The following is a 20,553-nucleotide window of genomic DNA, read 5'->3' as shown; positions in this document are numbered from 1 at the left end:
TTCTGATGAAGAAGCAAAGTCTAAAGAGAGTGATGAAGGTGATAAGCCAGGAAAGACCATGGCCCTGGGCACCAGCGAAGTTCCTGGTAACCCAGGGACACTGCCTGATTGGGATGAAGCCAGCCCAAACCCTTCAGAGGGGCCCGCGGAGCCCTGGGGTGCCCTCGAGAGAGTGAGGAGCAGGTTTCGTCAGCTCATTTCTGGGTTGAAGAAACAGCGACGCCAGATTTTACACGACACCACCAAACTTCACGGAGACCAAGAGCAGTGCCATGAAAGAGTGTGCGCCCTTGAAAGAGAGAGAGGGCGAGAGGTGACAAAAATATCCAGGCTCGAGCGGGATAACCACAGGCTGGTAGGGGACATCTCTCAGTTAAAGAAAGAACTGGACCAATATTTACAGGTCATCTCCGACCTTGAAGACTGCAATGGGAAGAGTTACAGCAAAATTTTGGAGCTTGAAGAGGAAAATGAAAAACTGAAAGGGAATCTGGGCCAACTTCAGAAATCCATGTCTGAGAGTATCAGGAAATCCAAAGACACGATGGAGCAAGTCACCCTGGAAAACTGGAAGCTCCAGGCGCTGATCTCGGAGCTTGGCGTTAGTTACAAAGAGCTGATAAAGGATATCGTGCTGGGAATAGAAGACATGATCCGGGCCTTAAGCGGGGAGAATGAGCACCTTCTACACAGGGTCCATGTCCTGGAGAGGGAAGTCACCTTGCAGAGGAGCACGGAGCAGGGGCGTTTGGTGAGGGAAAGGGAGCACCTCCAGGGAAAAGCCAAGACGCACACTGTAGACAAAGAGGTGCAGGTAACTCCACTCGCAGGGCAGCTGCTTTCAAGGGCCTGTGGGCCACTCTTGGCGGAGGAAGTGGGTCTGGCTGCAGGGCAGACAGGACCTTCCACAGGCGCTGGGAATTCTAGATGCGGTACTGATTCTCCCCCTCCATCACTGGTCTGGAGAAACGCTGATGTAGCCAACAACCTGCAAGGAAATGTCGGTGGAGCAGGAGTGAAAGAAGCACCTATGGAGAAAGAGGAGAAGAGGCCCAGGTGTTCTGTGGCTCAGGGGCAAGCTCTGAGGTCCCTGAGCAATGGCCCCACGGTAGGTTGGGTCTGCCTGACAGCTTACTCATCACACACAACCCTGTTCCAGGATCCACCCCATTCACTTATGCAGTTCACCAGAGTCCTGTGAGGGAGGTACAATCATTCTCACCACTTTACCAGATGACAGAGGGTTGGTACAAAGAAAACAGAGAAATGCAGTCACCGCAGTTGCACAGCCAGTGAGGGGTGGAGCAGGGACTCACACCTCGGCACTCTGGTCCCGGGATCTCTGTTCCCACCTGCCATGGGAGATTCAAGCCTGCCCCTCTGCTTAGGCTCCAGCAGGGCACCCAGCGAGTGTTCATACTTTAAGATCAGACCTTGCATTTTCCAACCCTGGGGTTTTTCAAGTGGCCCAAGTCCTAATTCTGTATATTGGGTCTTGAAAGTTGCAATGAAAAGAACAATGGACTGTAGAGCATGATAAAAGAGGGTTCCAACCAGGCTCTGTGCTTACAGAGCTGTGACTTTCAGGCCACATGCAGACTTCTCTGAGTCCCTCTCCTCATCTGTGGATAGTTCTTGACTGTTGGGAGTCCTGCAATAAAACACTCATAATATTCCTATGGTGGCCTTCACCATGCGTAGGATATTTAGTGTTGAGACCCTGGCACTCATTCATTCCATTTTCTATCTCTGTTTTTCTCTCCCATCTTGCTCCACCCTCTCTGCCTCCTTTCCCTTCTCTGTGTCTCCTCTATCTCTCCATCTTTCTGCCTTTTGCTCTCCCCGTCCTGCCTCCCTTTCCCTCTTTCTGTCTCTCTTCCTTCTTTCCTTTCTCTCTTTCCTCCCCACCCCCAACAATGTTATTAATCATTTCAAAGAATCTGTTTTCAGTTTTGTTGATTTTATTTATTGTTTGTATTTCATTTATTGGTTTCTTCTTAGATCTTTATTATAATCTTTTTTTTTTTTTGAGGCAGAGTCTCACTCTGTCACCCAGGCTGGAGTGCAGTGGTGTTATCTCAGCTCGCTGTAACCTCCGCCTCCCATAATCAAGCAGTTCTCCTGCCTCAGCCTTTCAAGTATCTGGGACTACAGGCACACGCTGCATGCCCGGCTAATTTTTTGTATTTTAGTAGAGACAGGGTTTCTCCATGTTGTGCAGGCTGGTCTCGAACTCCTGAGCTCAGGCAATCTGCCCACCTAGACCTCCCGAAGTGCTAGGATTACAGGCGTGAGCCACCGTGCCTGGCCTCATTATATTCTTTCTTCCACTTTCTTTTGATTTAATTTGCTGTTCTTTTTCTTGCTTCTTGTGTTGAAAACTTAGGTCATTGATTTTCAGCTGTTCTTCTTTTGCAATGTATGCAATTAAAGCTATAAATGTCTCTCTAAGCATCCCACACATTTTGAGATGAAGTCTGTTCACTTCAAAATAGTTTCTAAGGATTAGAGATAAGGAATATGTATTGCCTATCTACTATGTGCCAGAAAATTTATGTACTATCATTTATTCCTCAAAATTGCCTCAAAATGACATTGTTAGGGCCAGGCGCGGTGGCTCACTCCTGTAATTCCAGCACTTTGGGAGGCCAAGGAGGGCAGATCATGAGGTTAGGAGTTCGAGACCAGCCTGGCCAATATAGTAAAACCCCATCTCTACTAAAAATACAAAAATTAGCTGGGTGTGGTGGCTCGCGCCTGTAGTCCCAGCCGCTTGGGAGGCTGAGGCAGTAGAATTGCTTGAATCTGGGAAGCAGAGGTTGCAGTGAGCCGAGATTGTGCCACTGCACTCCAGCCTGGGCAACAGAGCGAGAATCCATCTCAAAAAAAACAAAAAACAAACAAACAAACAAAAAAGACATTGTTGTAGCTAGCCCTATTTTATTGATTTAGAAATTAAAGTCAAAGAGGATGAAATAAAAACAAGCAACAATAACCCCCCCCCAAAAAAGAAAATAGCTTCTAATTTCTATTATGATTTCTTCTTTGACCCATGGGTTATTTAGAAACGTGTGTTGCTTAATTTCTAAGCATCTCTGGAATTTTTCAGTTATACATTTGTCCTTGATTTCTAGTTTTATTTCATTCCTGTCAGAAAGTATACAGTATGTTATTTTAGTCTTCCAAAATTTGTTGAGACTTGTTTTATTGACCAGGTTATGGTCTATGGCCAACAGTATATCCCACATGCCCTTGTAAAGAAGGAACATTGTTTGATTGTTTCATATCAATTAGGCCAAGCTGGTTAATTGTCCTAATCAAATCTCTTCTGTCTTTGCTGATATGTTGTCTATTTGTTTTGGCATTAACCAAGACATGTTTTAAAACCTTCCACTCTGAATGTGCATTTGTGTATTTCTCTTTTTAGTTATGTTATTTAAAAATCTATATATTATAATGTTCTTTCTTATTTGTTTATTTATTTATTGTTGAGACAGTGTCTCGCTCTGTCACCCAGGCTGGAGTATAGTAGTGTGATCTCGGCCCACTGCAACCTTTGCCTCCCAGGTTCAAGTGATTCTCCTGCCTCAACCTCCCAAGTAGCTGAGATTACAGGCATCCACCATCATGCCCAGCTAATTTTTGTATTGTTTAGAAGAGATGTGGTTTCACCATGTTGGCCAGGCTGGTCTCAAACTACTGACCTCAGGTGATCCACCCGCCTTGGCCTCCCAAAGTGCTGGGATTATAGGTGTGAGCCACTGCGCCCAGCCAATTTATTTTATTTATTTACTATTTTTTTCTATTTGTCTCATCTGTTTTGTTTTCTTTTATTCTTTCTTTCATCCCTTCGTTTTTGGTATTAATTATATTTTGTTATTTATTTTTCTTCTCCATTAGCTTATGTTTTAGTATTATTCTTTTAGTGGTTACCCTAGGCATTTCAAAAATGTATCTAGTAATTATTTAAATTTACTTTAAATTAGTTTTTTTACCATGTCCCGATTAATGCAAAAATTTTTCAGTAGTTTAACTTCATTTATTCTCTTTTTACTTTTTATAACTTTTTTGTTATATATTACTCCTATGTAGAATAAATCTTATAAGTCACTGTTATTTTAAACAATCGTATCTTTTTCATTTACCCATATCTTTACATGTTCTTGTGTTGTTCATTCTTTCTTAGTCTTCTGTGGCTCTGATTTCCTTTTGCCTTAAGAACTGTGGGTTTTTTGTAGTGAGAATTTTCTGGTGATTAATTTTCTCATATTTCTTTTATGAAAACAATTTTTTACCCTTCATTAAGTTTTTTTTCTTCCCATTGGGTTCTGAATTTTAGGTAGCCAGGTATTTCACTCTCTTGGCTCTTCAAAGTCTCATTCCATTGTCTTCTGCCTCTCATAGTTTCTGTCTAGAAATCAGTCGTAGTTGTCATTGTTTTTCTCCCTCACTCTCCCTGAGATAAATGTGTTGTTTTATCTCTGACTGCTTTTATAATTTCCTATTTATCTTTGAGTTTTGGCAGTTTCACTATAATGTGCGTAGATATGGTTTTATTTGTTTTCGTCCTGCTTGTTTTTCTTTAAAAAAATTTTTTTTGAGCTTCTTGAACTTGTGTGTTTGTGTCTTTTTTGTCAGTCTTAGAAAATTCTTGATCCTTCTTCAAATATTTTGTTCTCTTCTATTTTCTTTTCCTCTCCTTCTAGAAATTCAGACTTTTTGGCTCTATCTCACATCTTTCAAAAATCCTGTATCAGTTTTAAAAATGTGTGTTTCTGTTTGGATTTTCTATTGACCTGTCTTTTAATTCACTAATCCGGTATTCTACCGTGTCCCAACTTCTGTTAAATCTATTCAATGAGTTCTTAATTTCATTTATTATATTTTGCAGTTCTAGAATATCCATTTTATTCTTTTAAAAAGAGATTCTGGTTCTCTGTTGAAATAGTCCATCTGTACATCCATTTTCTTTATTTTTCCTATGTTTTAAAAAATATATAGATCATAATTATTTTGAAGACCTTGAGGGTTTTTTTTCTGCTAACACCAATATTTGGATCTCTCTTTGCCTGCTCCTATTGACTATTTTGTTTATTGGTGAATAGTCACATTTTTCTGCTTCTTCATGTCTAGGACTTTCAAAAACTTTTATGTTGGACATTGTGTATAATATGTTATGAAGATTCCTGATTATTGTCTTTCTCCAAAGAATGTTGAGTGAATTTTATTCTGGCAGGTAGTTGCATGATCAGCGGATCATCTTATTCTTGTGTATGCCTATTTAAGTTTTGCCCTCAGACCTAGTAGGGCTTGATATTACTCCTAAGGTGTGGCCCTTGCTCTTAGGGCATGGCCTCTCAGTGACATCAGCTGAGTTCCACAGCATTCACCAAGTCCTCTCCATTTTGGCTTTGCCAGAACTCTGCCATCTTCTTAGAAGTGTGTGACCTGTGACATCTCTTCACCAATTAACCTCCAAGCTGCTGTTCTTTGCAAGGCTTAGAGTCTTCTACTGTGTCACAGAGCTTATGATTCAGCCAAGGACTCAAGGGACATTTCTAGGACAATATTTGGGCTTTTATTCTCTGCAGCTCTCTCTTCCCTGTTACTTTGTTCCACAAACCCCAGCAGTCTTAGCATCCCTAAACTCCAAGCTCTATTTCTCCATCTAGAAGGACCACCACTTTCAGCTTGGGCTCTATTTTCAGGACCATTATTTGGAAAATGTTTCAGAGAGAAATCCAGGGAAAATGTGGAGCCTGCCTTGTTGTGCATGCTTTTTCTTAAGGACTGTAGCCCTGCACCAGTTATCTTCCAATGCCTGCAAAACATTACTTGTATATATTCTCCCCAGATTCTATAGTTGTCCAACACCAGTGAGTAGGAGTGTGGAAATCTGAGGAGCTGAATACTGAGCTGAGACTTTCAAGGTTATAAAAGAGCAGCAAGGAAGAGCATTCCAGGTAGAGGGAAAAGCGAGTGGCCAGGCCTTGAGGCAGGACAGAGGCTGGCTCATTGGAAAAACAGAAAGTAGTCAGCATGGCTGGATTCCAATGGGCAAGGAGGGGTATAGTATGAGATGAGGTTGGAGAAGCTGTCACAAGTTAGGCTGTAGAAGGCTTGCAGGCCCTTGTTTTGATCTTTTCTAGATGTCATAGGAAGCCATCAGAGGGTTTTGAGCAGAAAGATGTGACCCAATTTATACTGCAAAAAGATCTGCCTGCTCTGAGAACAATGATTTGGGTGAATTGAAGGAGAACAGGTTGAGAGGAGTTGGTGGCTGGATAGCCAAGAGGTGACACTGGGGTTTAGAAATTTGGAGTGAAAACTGGAGCTGGAGTCCATGGGACTTGGTGATGGACAAGAAGTCACCAACACCCGATGTGTTACTCTTTGACCTAAAACCCTCTGTGGCTTCCTACTGCACTGGACATGAGATCCCAGCTTCCTACAGTGAGCAGTGCTCTGGCCCTGAGACCCTCAGGAGCTTCCACTGTTGCTGCTTACACCCCCAGCCTCCGCACTCCATGCTGCCACCTCTACCCTCATTTTTCACCTTCTTCATCCACCCCTCCCTGCACCCAGCTTTCTCCTCTAGGTCTCCTGTTGGGGGGCCTCTCCTCCAGAAAGCTGCTCCCCACCCCCAGGCTGGGTTCTGTGCAGAGATGAGTCAGAGCCAACTCATGTGCATCTCCTCCCAACTCTGCCTTCAATGATACCATTTTGGTAGCTTGTAGTCAGTCATGGTGGGAATATTTACACCATGGAAACTGGCAAATGCTACAAATTGGTACTGTCCCCGCAACCCAGAATGTGGTTGCTATACAGTTGCCACCCCCCAACTGGATGATGTCTCTGTTCAGTGCCCCCTTCAGGTCGTCACAGCCTCCTGGCTTCCCTTTATGAGGCTGTATTGAATGTTAAATTACCTGCCTGTCATTCTCCCCACCAGCCTGAGCTCCTGGAGGGCAGTGTTAGCACCGCCCATCTCAGGCCAGTGTACAGCCAGCACATGTGCTCATGATGTCTGCTAGACAGCAGGAGACTCACTGGGCAGCTCACAGGGCTACTGTGTGGGGTGGTCCCATGGGACAACAGGCTGGTCCCACCTGCACAGCCATTCTCTTTAGAGGATACTTGGGTGCTGTCTGAGGACCCATGGGACAAAGCCCCAGTCCAAGTCACTGCCAGAGGAGGGAGGCAGAGGAGGCAACGTACTTGCCAGAAAGGCCAAGTTGTTTTGAAGTCTTGGAGCTGAATTTTACAGGACCATTCGGAGCACCCATCTGTTCTTGACAGGGCCCAGCCTGTGCATCTTAGGCCCACGTGGTGTATATTTCTATTAATTAAAAATATCTTCTTCTGCTATTGCTTTTTTTTTTCTTTTTTTTTTTTTTTTGAGACGGAGTCTCGCTCTGTCACCCAGGCTGGAGTGCAGTGGCCGGATCTCAGCTCACTGCAAGCTCCGCCTCCCGGGTTCACGCCATTCTCCTGTCTCAGCCTCCCGAGTAGCTGGGACTACAGGCGCCTGCCACCTCGCCCGGCTATTTTTTTGTATTTTTTAGTAGAGACGGGGTTTCATCGGGTTAGCCAGGATGGTCTCGATCTCCTGACCTCGTGATCTGCCCGTCTCGGCCTCCCAAAGTGCTGGGATTACAGGCTTGAGCCACCGCACCCGGCCTGCTCTTGTATATTTTATTACAAGAGAGATGCCCCAGCAGCCATGGAGTTGCCTGGATTATTCCTTCTCCTCCGCTTCTCCCTCATCTCTCTCTCCCAAGCAGGGTAACTTGGGTTCCCCCCCTACCTACCCCTGCTAGGTCGGGATGAGTTTTGGGGGTCTTACAACTCCCAGGGAAGCTACCTTAAAGGAAAAGGGAACTGCCTTCACAAGGGGGAAGGGCGTTTGAGAAGCATCTGAGTTTCTGGGCTCCTAAATCTTCACAAATGGAACTTTCAGCAGTGCTGTTCCCTTCTAAGGCCGCCTTAGCAGCATGAACCAAGAGCTTAAAGATGCTCATGTCGGGCTGGGCGTGGTGGCTCATGCCTTTAATCCCAGCACTTTGAGAGGCCAAGGTGGGTGGATCACCTGAGGTCAGGAGTTCGAGACCAGCCTGACCAACATGGAGAAACCCTGTCTCTACTAAAAGTACAGAATTAGCCGGGTGTGGTGGCACATACCTGTAATCCCAGCTACTCAGGAGGCTGAGGCAGGAGAATTGCTTGAACCTGGGAGGTGGAGGTTGTGGTGAGCCGAGATCACGCCATTGCACTCCAGCCTGGAAAACAAAAGCGAAACTCCATCTCAAAATAAATAAATAAATAAATAAATAAAAATAGACATAAAAAAAGATGCTCACGTTGTTGACCCGGAAATACCCTCTGCTGATCTCAGGGAAAGCGTCAGAGGTATGTCCAAATATTTATGTACAGGGGTCTTTGTCACAGTTCCAATTATAACAGCAAAATGTTAGAATAATCTGAGTGTTCAGCACGGCCACAGGAGGCTGCATATACTAATAACAGCATTTTCAACATTATTTGGTAATATGGAAAAACGCCCAGGACATGGTGTTAAGGGAGAAAAGCAGAAAACAAAAGAAATATATCGTATTTTAAATTTTATATAGAAAAATATGTTAATATGTATGTTTATGTATGCTTCTGTGTATGTATGTGAGTTATTTAAAAAAATAAGAATTTAGACTTCAAAACCATTTGGGGGCAGTAGCACCTCTCCCATTTTGCCACACTTCCCACAATGCAAAGCCGGCCTCTTCCCTCTCACTGTCCTCCCTCCCAGAATTTCCCTTTGGCATCTGAATGAAACCCGCTACTCTCACGTTAGATCCAAGAAGAGTAAGAGGCAATTGTGTATTGATTTAAGAAAAGTGCCTGTGGGAGATATAGTGTCTTCTGTTTTATATAAATGTATTACGCTTTAGCGTAATAAGCATCTCATAATTTGATTGGAACATTCAATTTCACTCATCACCCTGTTTCAGTATAACAGTGACTGGCATCTATTACAGCAGATTCTGGAATGCCACCCCACTGCACATATTCTTGAAGCTAATATTCCACGCTGTTATGCTGTTATTCTGGGACTCTCCAGGCCCTCCCCAACGTGCCCCTCCGGAAACCAAGCAGAACCACCCACTCTTATACATGCACATGTCGAGGGGCTTAGCAGGAAGTCTGCAGAAAATCTATGGATAATAAAGCTTCTGCAGGATAATCGGATTGGGAGTGATTTCTGCTACCCTATTTTCTAAAACTGTTTTACTGTAAGGGAAATGTAAGTGGGGAAAAAAAAAAAACAAACTAAGGAGTGGGGAAACAGGTACAGTTTGTTGGCTAAGGCAAATTGTTTGGAAGATAACCTAACAATTTCTTTCAAATCCGTGCGTTCCGCAGCCCCAGGACTCAGAGGCGGAGGTTACTGAGGAGGATCCCAGGCTGCGCGCCCAGCAGCTCCATCACCGGGTGCTGACCCTGCAGTGCCAGCTCCGGGACCAGGGCGCTGCCCACCAGGCATCTCGGGACGAGGCCGCCCGCCTCCAGGAGGAGCTCCAGACCAAGGTGTGGGAAGCCCTTTCTTTCCCCTCTTGTCAGTCAGGGCTCCCACACCCCAGGGCGTTTGGGGAGTGGATAAGGACGAACTGAGCGCTCCCTCACCCTTCCAGCCGGTTGGGAGCGGGTACTGGATTATTTATTTATTTATTTATTTATTTATTTATTTATTTATTTATTTTTATTATACTTTAAGTTCTAGGGTACTGGATTTTTAAAGTATAGGACAGTACTAGGAAGGAAAACACAGACTCTATGATCCCTTCTCTGTTAAATTTAAAAATGCACATATGCGGTTTCTTTAAAAAGTCAAGCAGGTTTACAGTGTCATATAAATAAAAGTCAAAGCCCTTCCTCTGTCGGAGGGAAGTGGATGTGTCCATGACACGGCGGTGCAGATGCAGAAGTATACAGGTACCAGAATTGCACAGAATTTAACACGCAGATGCACACGCGTAAAACTGGAGAGAGCTGAAAAAGCTCAGTGAATTGCGGCCATTTCAATTCCTGGTTGTGATATGACACTATAGTTTTGCAAAATATTCCCACTGGGGGAAACTGGGCAAAATGTACAAGGGTGCACTCCAGCCTGGGTGACAGAGCAAGACCCTGTCTCAAAAAACATGTACGAGAGAGTTCTCTGTATTGTTTCTTACAACTCTCTGCAAATCTTAATCATCTAAATTTTTTTAAATAAAAAATATAAAAGCTTTCCTTCTTCTCAACCTCAACCTTTTCTGACTTCCAATATTTTTTCAGCCCTGTCTACCCACTTTCTGAATGTGTGTAGATGTGTACATGTTTGAAATTATACTGTACAAAACTATTCTGCATCTTCATTTTCTCATTTAAGAATCTTATGGTATTTTCATATCAGCACATACAAAGTGACCTCATTCATTTAAAATCGTGTGTATTATGTCATCATGAGGCCAAATCATAACTTGTTTAATCAAGTTTTTTTGTTGGTGGAAATTCAAGTTGTTTCCATTTCTTTGCATTATAAACGCAGCTTCAATGAACACTTTTATCTCTCAGCATATACATCTGCTGTATATCTAAATGGAAAATTTCCAGCAAAACAAAGGATGTATAAATCATTAACTGTGATAGGTAATGGCAAATAATCCTCCAAAATGATAGCATCGTTTTACTATCATTTTGGAAACAGGTCTACTCATTTGCCTATAACTTGTTATCCTGAATGTTAGCAACTTCACAATTTTTGGACAAGTTGATAGTTGAAAAATACAGCCTCAGCATTACAGTATAATTTCTGGCTCTTCTCCCATGTGTTTTTTGTAAGATCAAAGCATGTTATATGTAGAGTTTTACGTTCATTTCTCCATGTGGCTGCATAGTCCTCATACGTGTGACTGTTTGTGTAGTAATCTATGATTTTTTGTCTATGATTGACTGTGTAGTAATCTATTGGGTGGATGTGGTTTCCTTAACTATTCCCCAATTGTTGCATCTAGAGCTATTTCTATGAACTTACAGATAACTGTTTATATATAACAGTTCAGAGAACTGGGACTACTGGCTCCAAAGGTGGGAATATTGTTGAGTCTTAGCTACGTATCACAAATTGCTTTCCAAAGTGGTGGTATCCACTTCCATGCCACCAGCAATACATGAGTGTGTCTCGTTCACTGTATCTTCAACCAACAGAAGAGCTAGTATTGCTTTTTTCTCTTATCTGTCACTGGCCTGTGGGGAGGGGGTGTGTGTGGAAACTTCACTTACACATGAATTAGACTTTAAGTATATTTTAAATTATTTTCATTCTTTTTTCCTTCTGCTCAGTTTCAGTATTTCCTTCAAATCTCTCTTCCAGCTAAATAGTACTCTTTGGATGAATCCAATTTGCTCTTAAACTCACTTTAGTTCTAAATTTCAGTTCGTCTATTTTGCAGGTTGAGAATTTCCCTAGGATTCTTTTTCGCAGTTCTCAGTTTTATGATGAAATTTTTGTAATATAATTCCTGAACATCTCAATCGCAGTTGCTTTAAAGAGGAAGAGTGTCTCTGATAACTTTATTTCATGTTCTCACCAGCAGTGTAGGAAGGTTCCAACTTTTCACCCTCACTAGCATTTGCTACTAGCTGTCTTTTTAAATCATAGACATCCTAGTTAGTGGGAAATTGTCTTTCATTGGTTTTGAGTTGTATTTTCTGATGGCTAATAATGTGGAACATCTTTTCACGTGCTTACGGGTCATTTGTATGTCTTATTTGAAGAAGAGTTTATTCAGATTCTTCCCGTTTTTCTAATAGGGTTAATTGACTCTCTTTTTGTTAAGTTGTGAGAGTTCCTTTTATGTTCTAGATAGAAGTCCTTTATTAGATATATGATTTGCAAATATTTCCTCCAATTCTGTAGGTTATCTTTTTAATTTCTTCTCGTTCGCTTTTTGATTGCAAATGCCCAATACTTCTCTCACTGTGGCATATTTATGTTATTTCCTAAACTGAAGCAGACAGAAGGTTTAATCCAAGCCTGCAAATATGATTGAGTGCCTTTTGAATATAAGACAGTCTGCTTAAAGCTGGAATTTTACTCTTTGAATATATTAGGAATGGTGTGCCAAAAACAGATACATGGAAATGTTCACTGAAATCTTGTTTGTAAAACAAAGAAACAGAACTAATATAAATTTCCATAAACAAATTGAAGTCAAATCAATTTGTTTCGGCTTCGTGATTAAATAATATGCAAGATTTTAAAAGAATGAGGTCAGTTTCTATGTGTTAATATGAAAATAGCACCAAAATTTTTGTATCACATACAAACTGAGCTCATTCTTTTAAAATCTTGCATATTATTTCATTATGAAGCAAGATGCAAGATCTTTTGCGTAGTATAATTTCATATACACACATTCTGACCCATATGGGTATGTTGGTCAGAAGAGGTTGGGGATGAGGAAGAGGCTTGTGGCTTTTTATTTGATTTTTTTAGCTGACTACAAAGGGACTGAGAGAGTTAGAAGAACTCACACAACACCTGCTTTGTTGTGTCTTATGGCTCAGGAATTCAGACAGGACTCGGCCAGGCTGTTCCGCCCTCCAAGGGATCAGTGGGCATGACTCAGTGGTATCCAGCTGGATGCCAGGCTTGGCTGGGGGATCCCTGGCGGCCTCACTCACGTCCTGGCCCCTCTGCAGGGTGGCGGAAGGCAGCCCCCACCGGTGCCTTCCCTTTTTCTGTCATGTCTCACAGTCTCCCCAGTGGGCACTTGGGATTCTTAAATCCTGGCTCAGAAACAGAAGAGACCCAAAGTAGAAGCTGCCATTCCTCTTCAAGGCTGGACCCACAAAGGCCCCAGGGCCACTTCCACTGCATTCTGTGAGTCAAGGCTTCTCAGGCCAGCCCAGATCTGAGGGAAGAGGATAGGAACCCCCTCCACGGAGAGCAGTCTCAAAGAATCTGTGTCCAGCTTTCATCTGCCCCTAATAGTAACATGAGTTTATTGATCACTGACAGATGCCAGGGCTTGTTCTAAGCACTTTACATGGATGGGTTCACTGAATCCTCACTACAGTTCTCACCAGCGGGGGGGGCACTCATACGAGCCCCCTTCACAGATGAGAAGACTGAGGCAGAAAGAGTGTCTTGCACAAGATCTCAGTTCCAGCGACTGGCTGAGCCAGGATTAAGGACCCCTGGTGTCTGGCTCAGGAACTTGTATATTTACCACAAGACCGGAAAACTGTCAGGCTGCTTGGAGACTCAGAAGAGAGCTTGGAGTTGGCCCTGGCCACTGTAGCTGGGCAGAGCTGATTCTTGAGTATTCAGAACATCTGTCCTCCCGTGATCCTGCCAGGCAGGTGGTGGGAAAGGCCCCTGTTCCCAGCACTGAGTCCCCATGAGGGTAAAGAGGGCAGGCAACTGCCAGCTGCTCTAAGCCCGGCTTGCCTGGGGAAACTCTGGACAGTGGTAAATGACAGTGCAGTGTTGTCAAAAATGTTGATTTCATTTCAGCTTGAAGAACTTCAGAAAAAGCAACATGAAGCAAAGTTGGCGGTGACTCCCCTGAAGGTAATATGTCCATAAAATCAATATGAAATGTGTCTTTCAAAACAGGGAGCTTAGTATTTTTCCTATTAGACATGTAATCCAGCTCTATTGTATAAAAGTTGGGATAGGGCCAGGTGTGATGGCTCACACCTGTAATCCCAGCACTTTGGGAGGCTGAGGCGGGTGGATTGCTTGAGCTCAGAAGTTTGAGACTGGCCTGGGCAACATGGTGAAACCCCATCTCTACAGAAAACACAAAAATTAGTTGGGCGTGGTGGCGTGCGTCTGTAGTCCCAGACACTTGGGAGGGCGGAGGTGGGAGGATTGCTTGAACCCAGGAGGTCAAGGCTGCAGTGAGCTGAGATCACGTCACGTTCTCCAGCTTGGGCAACAGAGTGAGATCCTGACTCAAAACAAAACGAAACAAAAAAACTGGAAAGAATGAAGGAGACAGAAAGCAGCAGCCCTTGCTTGCACATGGCATTTCCATGTCTTTTCTTTCGGTGTGTTTCCCATGTGTTTGAGAGCCTACGATGTCTGTACGTTTGCCTCCTGCTGTTCCCACTCGATGGGGTGACCTAGGAGGTGAAGCGCGAGACGCCTTGGTTCATAAAATCGTCACCACTGCACTGTGTGCTCAAGCACCTTCCTTTCTATCTCGCTCTCTCTTTTGTATCATTAATTGTATATAAACACTGTGATGCACTTTTTTTTTTTTTTTTTGAGATGGAGTGTCGCTCTGTTACCCAGGCTGTAGTACAATAGTTCGATCTCAGCTCACTGCAACCTCTGCCTCCCGGGTTCAAGTGATTCTCCTGTCTCAGCCTCCCAGGTAGCTGGGATTACAGGCGTGCACCACCATACCCGGTTAATTTTTGTATTTTCAGTAGAGATGGGGTTTTGCCATGTTGGCCAGGGTGGTCTTGAACTCCTGACCTCGTGATCCACCCCCTCTCGGCCTCCCAGAGTGCTGGGATTACAGGCGTGAGCCACTGTACCTAGCCGATGTACAGTTTTTCTCAGAAAGGTTTTCTCCACATATCTAGACATTTATGTTTAAGATCAACTCCAGGAAATGTCATTACTCGCCCACTGGGTTTAATATGTTCTTTGCTAGCAGGACACAGAATTTGGTTAAGGTAACACATTTCATCTTGAACATGGGCCTGGATCTGGGAGAAGCTGGGGGCTCTGCTCTTTCTTTCTGGTCTCTGGGCAGAGTGGAGAGGGAGGTGCCCTGGGCTGGGCATCAGCAGAACCCGGTTACGCCCTGGACTCCCACTGACCTGCAGAGTCATCCTCCCTCTGGGGCCTCAGTTTCCTCAGCCGTCAAATCAGAAACATGAGCCACACAGTTCCTAAAGTTATTTGCCACCCCACATTTCCGTGTCTGTCTGAGCCTCGAGTTGGCGCCTGTAAAATGAAAATCATCATAATTCCTGCCGAGCCTCTGCAGACGTGGTAGCTGGGAAGGTGCAGAGCAGACCGTGAAGCTCCCGCATGCAAGGCTTCCCTCCTCCTCCCTGTCATTGCCATCATTTGCTGGGGAGCGTTTCTTTAAATGAAGACCACAATCCCTTATAAAGTGCTATCTAAATGTGAGATAAGGATAGAAACACGACACTTGGTAGGTGCCTCCCTGCCCCATCTCCTTTTATCCTGGTGTCCGTGACAACCCCCATTGTACAGACGGGCAAGTCGAGGTGCAGAGGGGAGCTTGCTCACAGAGCTGGTCCGTGGTGGGGCCCAAATCCATGCTCTCGATCCCTGCTGCCTTGAGCCTAGACCATGGGGAGGGCAGTGGGGAGCCCCTGGGTGTGTGTGGCCGTCTGCTCCGAAAGCAGCCTGGCTTCTGGGTACAGGGAGGCGTTGCAGGGAGAAGCCTGCTCCGCTGAGCGGAGGGAGAGTTGGGGATGGTGAGTTGGGGATGGTGAGAAGTAGGGGCCTCAGCTGACCCTCCGGCCCCCAGTCCCCCAGCTCAGCCACACAGCCCTGGTGGTAGCTCTGCATCCATGGCCTCCCTCCCTTTCAGGCCAAGATAGCTTCCCTGGTCCAGAAGTGCCGGGAGAGGAACCGCCTGATCACCCACCTGCTGCAGGAGCTGCACAGACATGGGCTGGAGAACCTCCCGCTCTCTGAGCTGGCACAGAACATGCTCAACGACGTGGCACTGGCTGAGTACGCGGCCACCTTCCTGGCTCCGGGAGTCCCAGAGGTAGAGTCCCAGAGACGACCCTGTCTCTGCTTCCTATGGGGTGTGGACACGTCCCTTGCATGCCCCTGCCTGGCCCGAACAGCCCCTCCTTTCCTCCCTGTCTCCATCCACGGACACGGCTTTTCCTCTGTGCCCGTGCCCACGCCCTGGGTGGTCATGGGAAGGTGCATCTGGCAATACTTACCCTTTACAGTGCTCAGGAAATGGTGCAGTGCACAGATGCAAACCGTGATTGTAATTTAGCATCATACAAGCTTCACTGCATGTGTCACAAGATGGATCTTTTGTGCCGGGACCTGTGCACTGGCCACTTCCTCTGGCGGGTTGCTTCAGTCACCCCAGGACCTCCTGTCCATCCTTCAAGGTACAGGTATGACCTTGCCCAGGCAGCCTGCTCTGAGCCCTGCAGACCAGAGAGTTAGCGACAGCCTCCCCTGTGCTCCATTGCACGTGGCTGCACATGACGGGGCATGAGCAGGGAGCTCTCCCGGCTGTTGCAGGAGTTTGCGGGCCGCTCTCCGGTGGGCCCAGAGCCGCTCCATAGCCATCTTTGTCTTCCCAGTGCCTGGCTCTGAGAATCTGCCACAAACCTGGAAGAATGTTTGTTGAATGAATGAAATAATGAACCAAATGAATGAGAATCTCCTCTTCCAGTGGTCAACAAAAGAGGAAATTGAGGCCAGAGAGGTTAGGAGATGTGCTCCGGGTAACACAGGCAGTGCAAGTAGAGATGAATGCCAGCTCTCTTGACTGCAGTCGGCACCCATGGGTGCCCAGCCATGCCTGCCCACACACATACATGCAGCCCCGTTCCTGGGGACAAGCCAGCAACGCCCCTGCCAGACCGTCTCCGCTCCTTATGTACGCGGGTGAGACGCAGCTCCCACGGTAAACACAGCCAGGGCTGTTTTCCACGGTCCCTCCAGGCTCTGCCTATGGGACTTGCTCTCAGTCCCTCGGCACCAGGTCTGAGCCTCCCTCTACAGCTCTGCCCAGCCTGGTCTCTGCAAGGCCAACCTCCTCTGACCCTTCCTTTCCCTCACAGCCTTCAGAGGTCCTTTCTGGTCCAAATCATTGCACAGCAGAGATGGAGGCCTGGAGGCCAAGAGGCATGTTCAGGGCCATTTGTTGACTCGGTCCATAGGCAGAACTTGAATCCAGAGCCCCAAGCTCCCAGTCTCTTGTTCTTCTCTTTGCCCAAGGGGTACAAGACTCCTTCAGAACTAGAATAGGGGTGAGAAAAGAGAGCAGAATTTTGTCAAAGTGCCTTCATAGTCCTTGAGATCCACTACAGACCTGATATCTGGGGGTTAAGTGAGATAAAACTGAAAGCAGGCTGGGTACGGTGGCTCACGCCTGTAATCCCAGCACTTTGGGAGGCCAAGGCAGGCGGATCACAAGGTCAGGAGATCGAGACCATCCTGGCCAACATGGTGAAACCCCATCTCTACTAAAAATACAAAAATGAGCCAGGTGTGGTGGTGCATGTCTGTAGTCCCAGCTACTCAGGAGGCTGAGGCAAGAGAATCTCTTGAACCCGGGAAGTGGAGGTTTCAGTGAGCCGAGATCACACCACTGCACTCCAGCCTGGTGACAGAGCAAGACTCTGTCAAAAAAAAAAAAAAAAAAAAATTGAAAGCAGAGTTCCAGGTTGTGAAAGTATCAAATAGCAAATGCAGCTGGTGTCACCCTGGAAGGCAAGCTGTCTGTCTGCTGAGGGGACATCATAGCAGTGGCCCACCTTCCAAGGGCTGCTCCCCACTCTCATAGGCCATGGAGCTAGAATTGAAATGTTCACTGGGGTTGGATAGACTGACTTACAATGACCAAACTCACAGAGAATGATGTATATACTGGAACATTAATTTTTAAGTTTCCTATGAGAAATAGAACTATTACGCAGGTTGAAGTATCTGATGGATGACTGAAAACTTGTCAGCATATTCTCTCCCGATAGTAGAATTATCTGGAAAATCAAATTTTTTCATTCATTTCTTCATCTGTCACTTGAGTGCCCAGAATGAGAGCAGAGAGAGTTATTATAATAATGTCATCGGGCGGATTCATTCTTCTCCTATAAGGATGTGCTTCTGGGCCCGGACATGCTTCCGTGGACCAGGGTATCCCTGACAGACCTTTTGAAAGTGAAAAAAAAGTATGATGTGTTTCAGAAATTCAGAGAACTGCAGGCTGCAGAGTGATCCCCAGGGGAGGAGTGGGGGGAGGCTGGGCTGATGGGAAGCCATGGGGAGGAGTGGGGAGAGGCTGGGCTGGATGGGAGGTCACAGGCACCTGTGCCCCGGCGGGGTGTCTGCATCTCAGTTCTTAGTGGAGAGCAGGGTGGGAGTGGCGTTGGCAGCTCCTCCTACTGGTAGCCAGGCAGGAAGCGGATCCAGTGCTGCTTGCTTGATGGACAGTAACTCTCGATTCAGAGGACACAGATGGAATTCCCGATGGAGGCCTTTGGGCTCTGGATAGGAGCCCAGGAGGACTGCCAGGATGGCTGAGGAGACTCTGATGGGCTGGAGGTGGGAAGTGCCAGAGCAGCAAGGGACAGGTCCTGGGAACTCCAGCCAGGCAGTGGAGGGTTGATGTACCTTCCAGGAACACCCCTGGAGGGTCCTGGGCTCCTGGTGCCCACAGTGTCCTGAGACGCTCCCATTCTCTGGCCCCTACCTTTGGGACGGGGGCATGGGCTGGGCTAGGGTCCCAATTGGACAGGCTGCCTTCATTTATCCAGCCAAGCCACGCTGCCCTCCGACTCGCACGCTCTCCCTGGATCTGCTTACTCCACCTTCCCAGCATCCTGCTGCAAGGGTCCACAGGGGACCCTGAGCCTCAGCACGTCCCAGGGCTGTTGAGGGGGTGGGGGCTGGGCCTCGGGCTGGGGCCACTAAGCTCTACCCTTTCAGGAGGAGGTGGCGTGGCCTGGTGCCCATGCAGGCAGCCGTCGGTGAACACCTTCCCTCCCCGCACGTAACTGAATCTTTGTATTTCCATTTTCTTTGCTTGTCCTGGTTTGGGTGGGTGGTGGAAATTGAGCCTCAGTCGGTTCAGCCCCAGTGCCCTTTCCACAGGCATGTGGCGATGGGCTGGGGGCCATGGGTGCTGGCGCCGCCGTCTGTGCTGGCATCTGCTGTTGTACCGTCCGGGTCACTAGCATCCATGGGTCACCCTTGTATCTGCCCTGGCTTCCTTCCTCCTGCTGTGCTGATTCTCTCCAGCTCAGGTGCCTGTTCTGGAGATGGAGGGAATCCCACGGGGTCAGGCTGGCCATGGCAAAAGTCACTTTTCCTTCTGCTGGGAACACAGGTCTTGCCACCTCCCTGATGTTAGCTGGAGATGGGCCCTCAGGGAAGGCAGGCTCCGGCTGTTCTCAGATTCCCAAAACCTCTCTGGAGTTCTTAATTCCACCTTGTCCCCTGGACGCCTTGAGTGAGCAGGGCTCAGGGCACCTTGCTGGGCCTGTTTTGCTTCCTCTCCTATGCCCCCACCGACCCCTAGCCCCAGGGGGCCTTTTATTTTTCCTGTGTTTTGCCTGGACCTAGTCTGTTGATATTCACAAGCGTGAAATGAGACACCTCTGCTGTCTGTACTCGGTTACCCTGTCCCTGAGACCTTGGAGGCAGAGGCCCGGGTACCAAAGGAAAGGAGAAGAGGGGTGCCGGGGCTCACCTGGGTCACAGCACTGGCTAGGATGGCAGCTGGCTCTCCTGCCCACCCCTAGGGTCTGACCTGAGGTCCAGTCTATAAACAGAAGTTCCCATCAGAGAACAGAGGACTCCCGAGCTTCCTGTGCTCCTAGGGGTGGTTTCCTGTCCTCTCTCTGGGCACGGAGATTCACCAGCAGATGATGACACCTTCATTCTCAATAATTACCCATCTCATGAACTTGGCACTTGCCCTTCACCTGCCTAAGCCACCTGTCGTCTTCGGCCAGGTGGAGGCTGCTGTCCCCCCATGGGGCTCTGTGAGGTTTGAATAAGACCCCATGTCAGATGCCTGGCACCGCACCTGTCACACACAGGCACCCAACAGCTTTTGGGGCACCTCCAAGCAAACCCTCAGTTTTGCTCCCCTGGGAGCAGCCAGGGGCCTTGGGCACACTAGCAGGGGAGAGTCATCCGGTCGGGGCAAAGAGGTAGGTGACCTAGTAAGGAAGATGCTAATTTTACCTCCTCTCGCCCTGCTGTTTCCTCCTCCTGCCACCTCCTGCTTTCCTCTGGGTATTTGTCAACGAGATCTAGTTGCGGGCCTTTGGAAATGGAATCTGGTCTAAAAAAGGGGCAGTCACACTCAGATGATTGAAGAATTGTCCCTCAAAACCCTGAACTCCCCCAATTCATTAAATCTGCAAATCCCCAAGCCTGGGCCTCCAAGGATCCAGGCAATTATTTTCTCTTTAACTCCTGCCTTTATGGAACTTAGAATATTCCCCTAAAAGTCTGCGTGGGGAGAGAGGCAGGGCTCGGGAGAGTGTAGCACAAGTCTTCATCTGTCCCTTACTCTGTGTCACTGGCATTTAGTGGACGTTCCTTCTCATCTCATTCTGGTGGACTCCTACAAAGAACATATTGGTCCTGTATTTCCGCAGATGGAGAGGGTGAGGCTCAGAGAACCCAACTGACTTGGCCAGGATCACGGAATCAGTGAGTGGCAGAGCCAGGACTCAGTCTGAGAAAGCCCAGCTCTGCCTCTCACACAGCCCCTCTCCAGCCACTCCAGGCCCATGTGGTAGTTGAGG

The 20,553-nt window shown here is 46.8% G+C and overlaps 1 protein-coding gene across 1 annotated transcript in view; it reads left to right on the top strand.

The window, feature by feature from the left end:
• Positions 1–1,021: 1,021 nt before the first annotated feature.
• Positions 1,022–20,553, top strand: part of LOC105555278 (chromosome unknown open reading frame, human C4orf50) — a 29,152-nt gene continuing 9,620 nt past the window's right edge. The window contains exons 1-4 of the mRNA XM_012002136.1: positions 1,022–1,108; positions 9,418–9,582; positions 13,559–13,615; positions 15,627–15,809. Coding sequence (XP_011857526.1) covers positions 1,031–1,108; positions 9,418–9,582; positions 13,559–13,615; positions 15,627–15,809 — 483 coding nt within the window. The 5' untranslated portion in view covers positions 1,022–1,030. The remainder of the gene's footprint in view (positions 1,109–9,417; positions 9,583–13,558; positions 13,616–15,626; positions 15,810–20,553) is intronic.

The sequence above is a fragment of the Mandrillus leucophaeus genome, unplaced genomic scaffold, assembly GCF_000951045.1.
Source record: "Mandrillus leucophaeus isolate KB7577 unplaced genomic scaffold, Mleu.le_1.0 Scaffold68, whole genome shotgun sequence".
NCBI lineage: Eukaryota > Metazoa > Chordata > Mammalia > Primates > Cercopithecidae > Mandrillus > Mandrillus leucophaeus.
The sequence above is the reverse complement of the archived record's forward strand: the minus strand, read 5'-3'. Positions and strand labels throughout refer to the sequence as shown.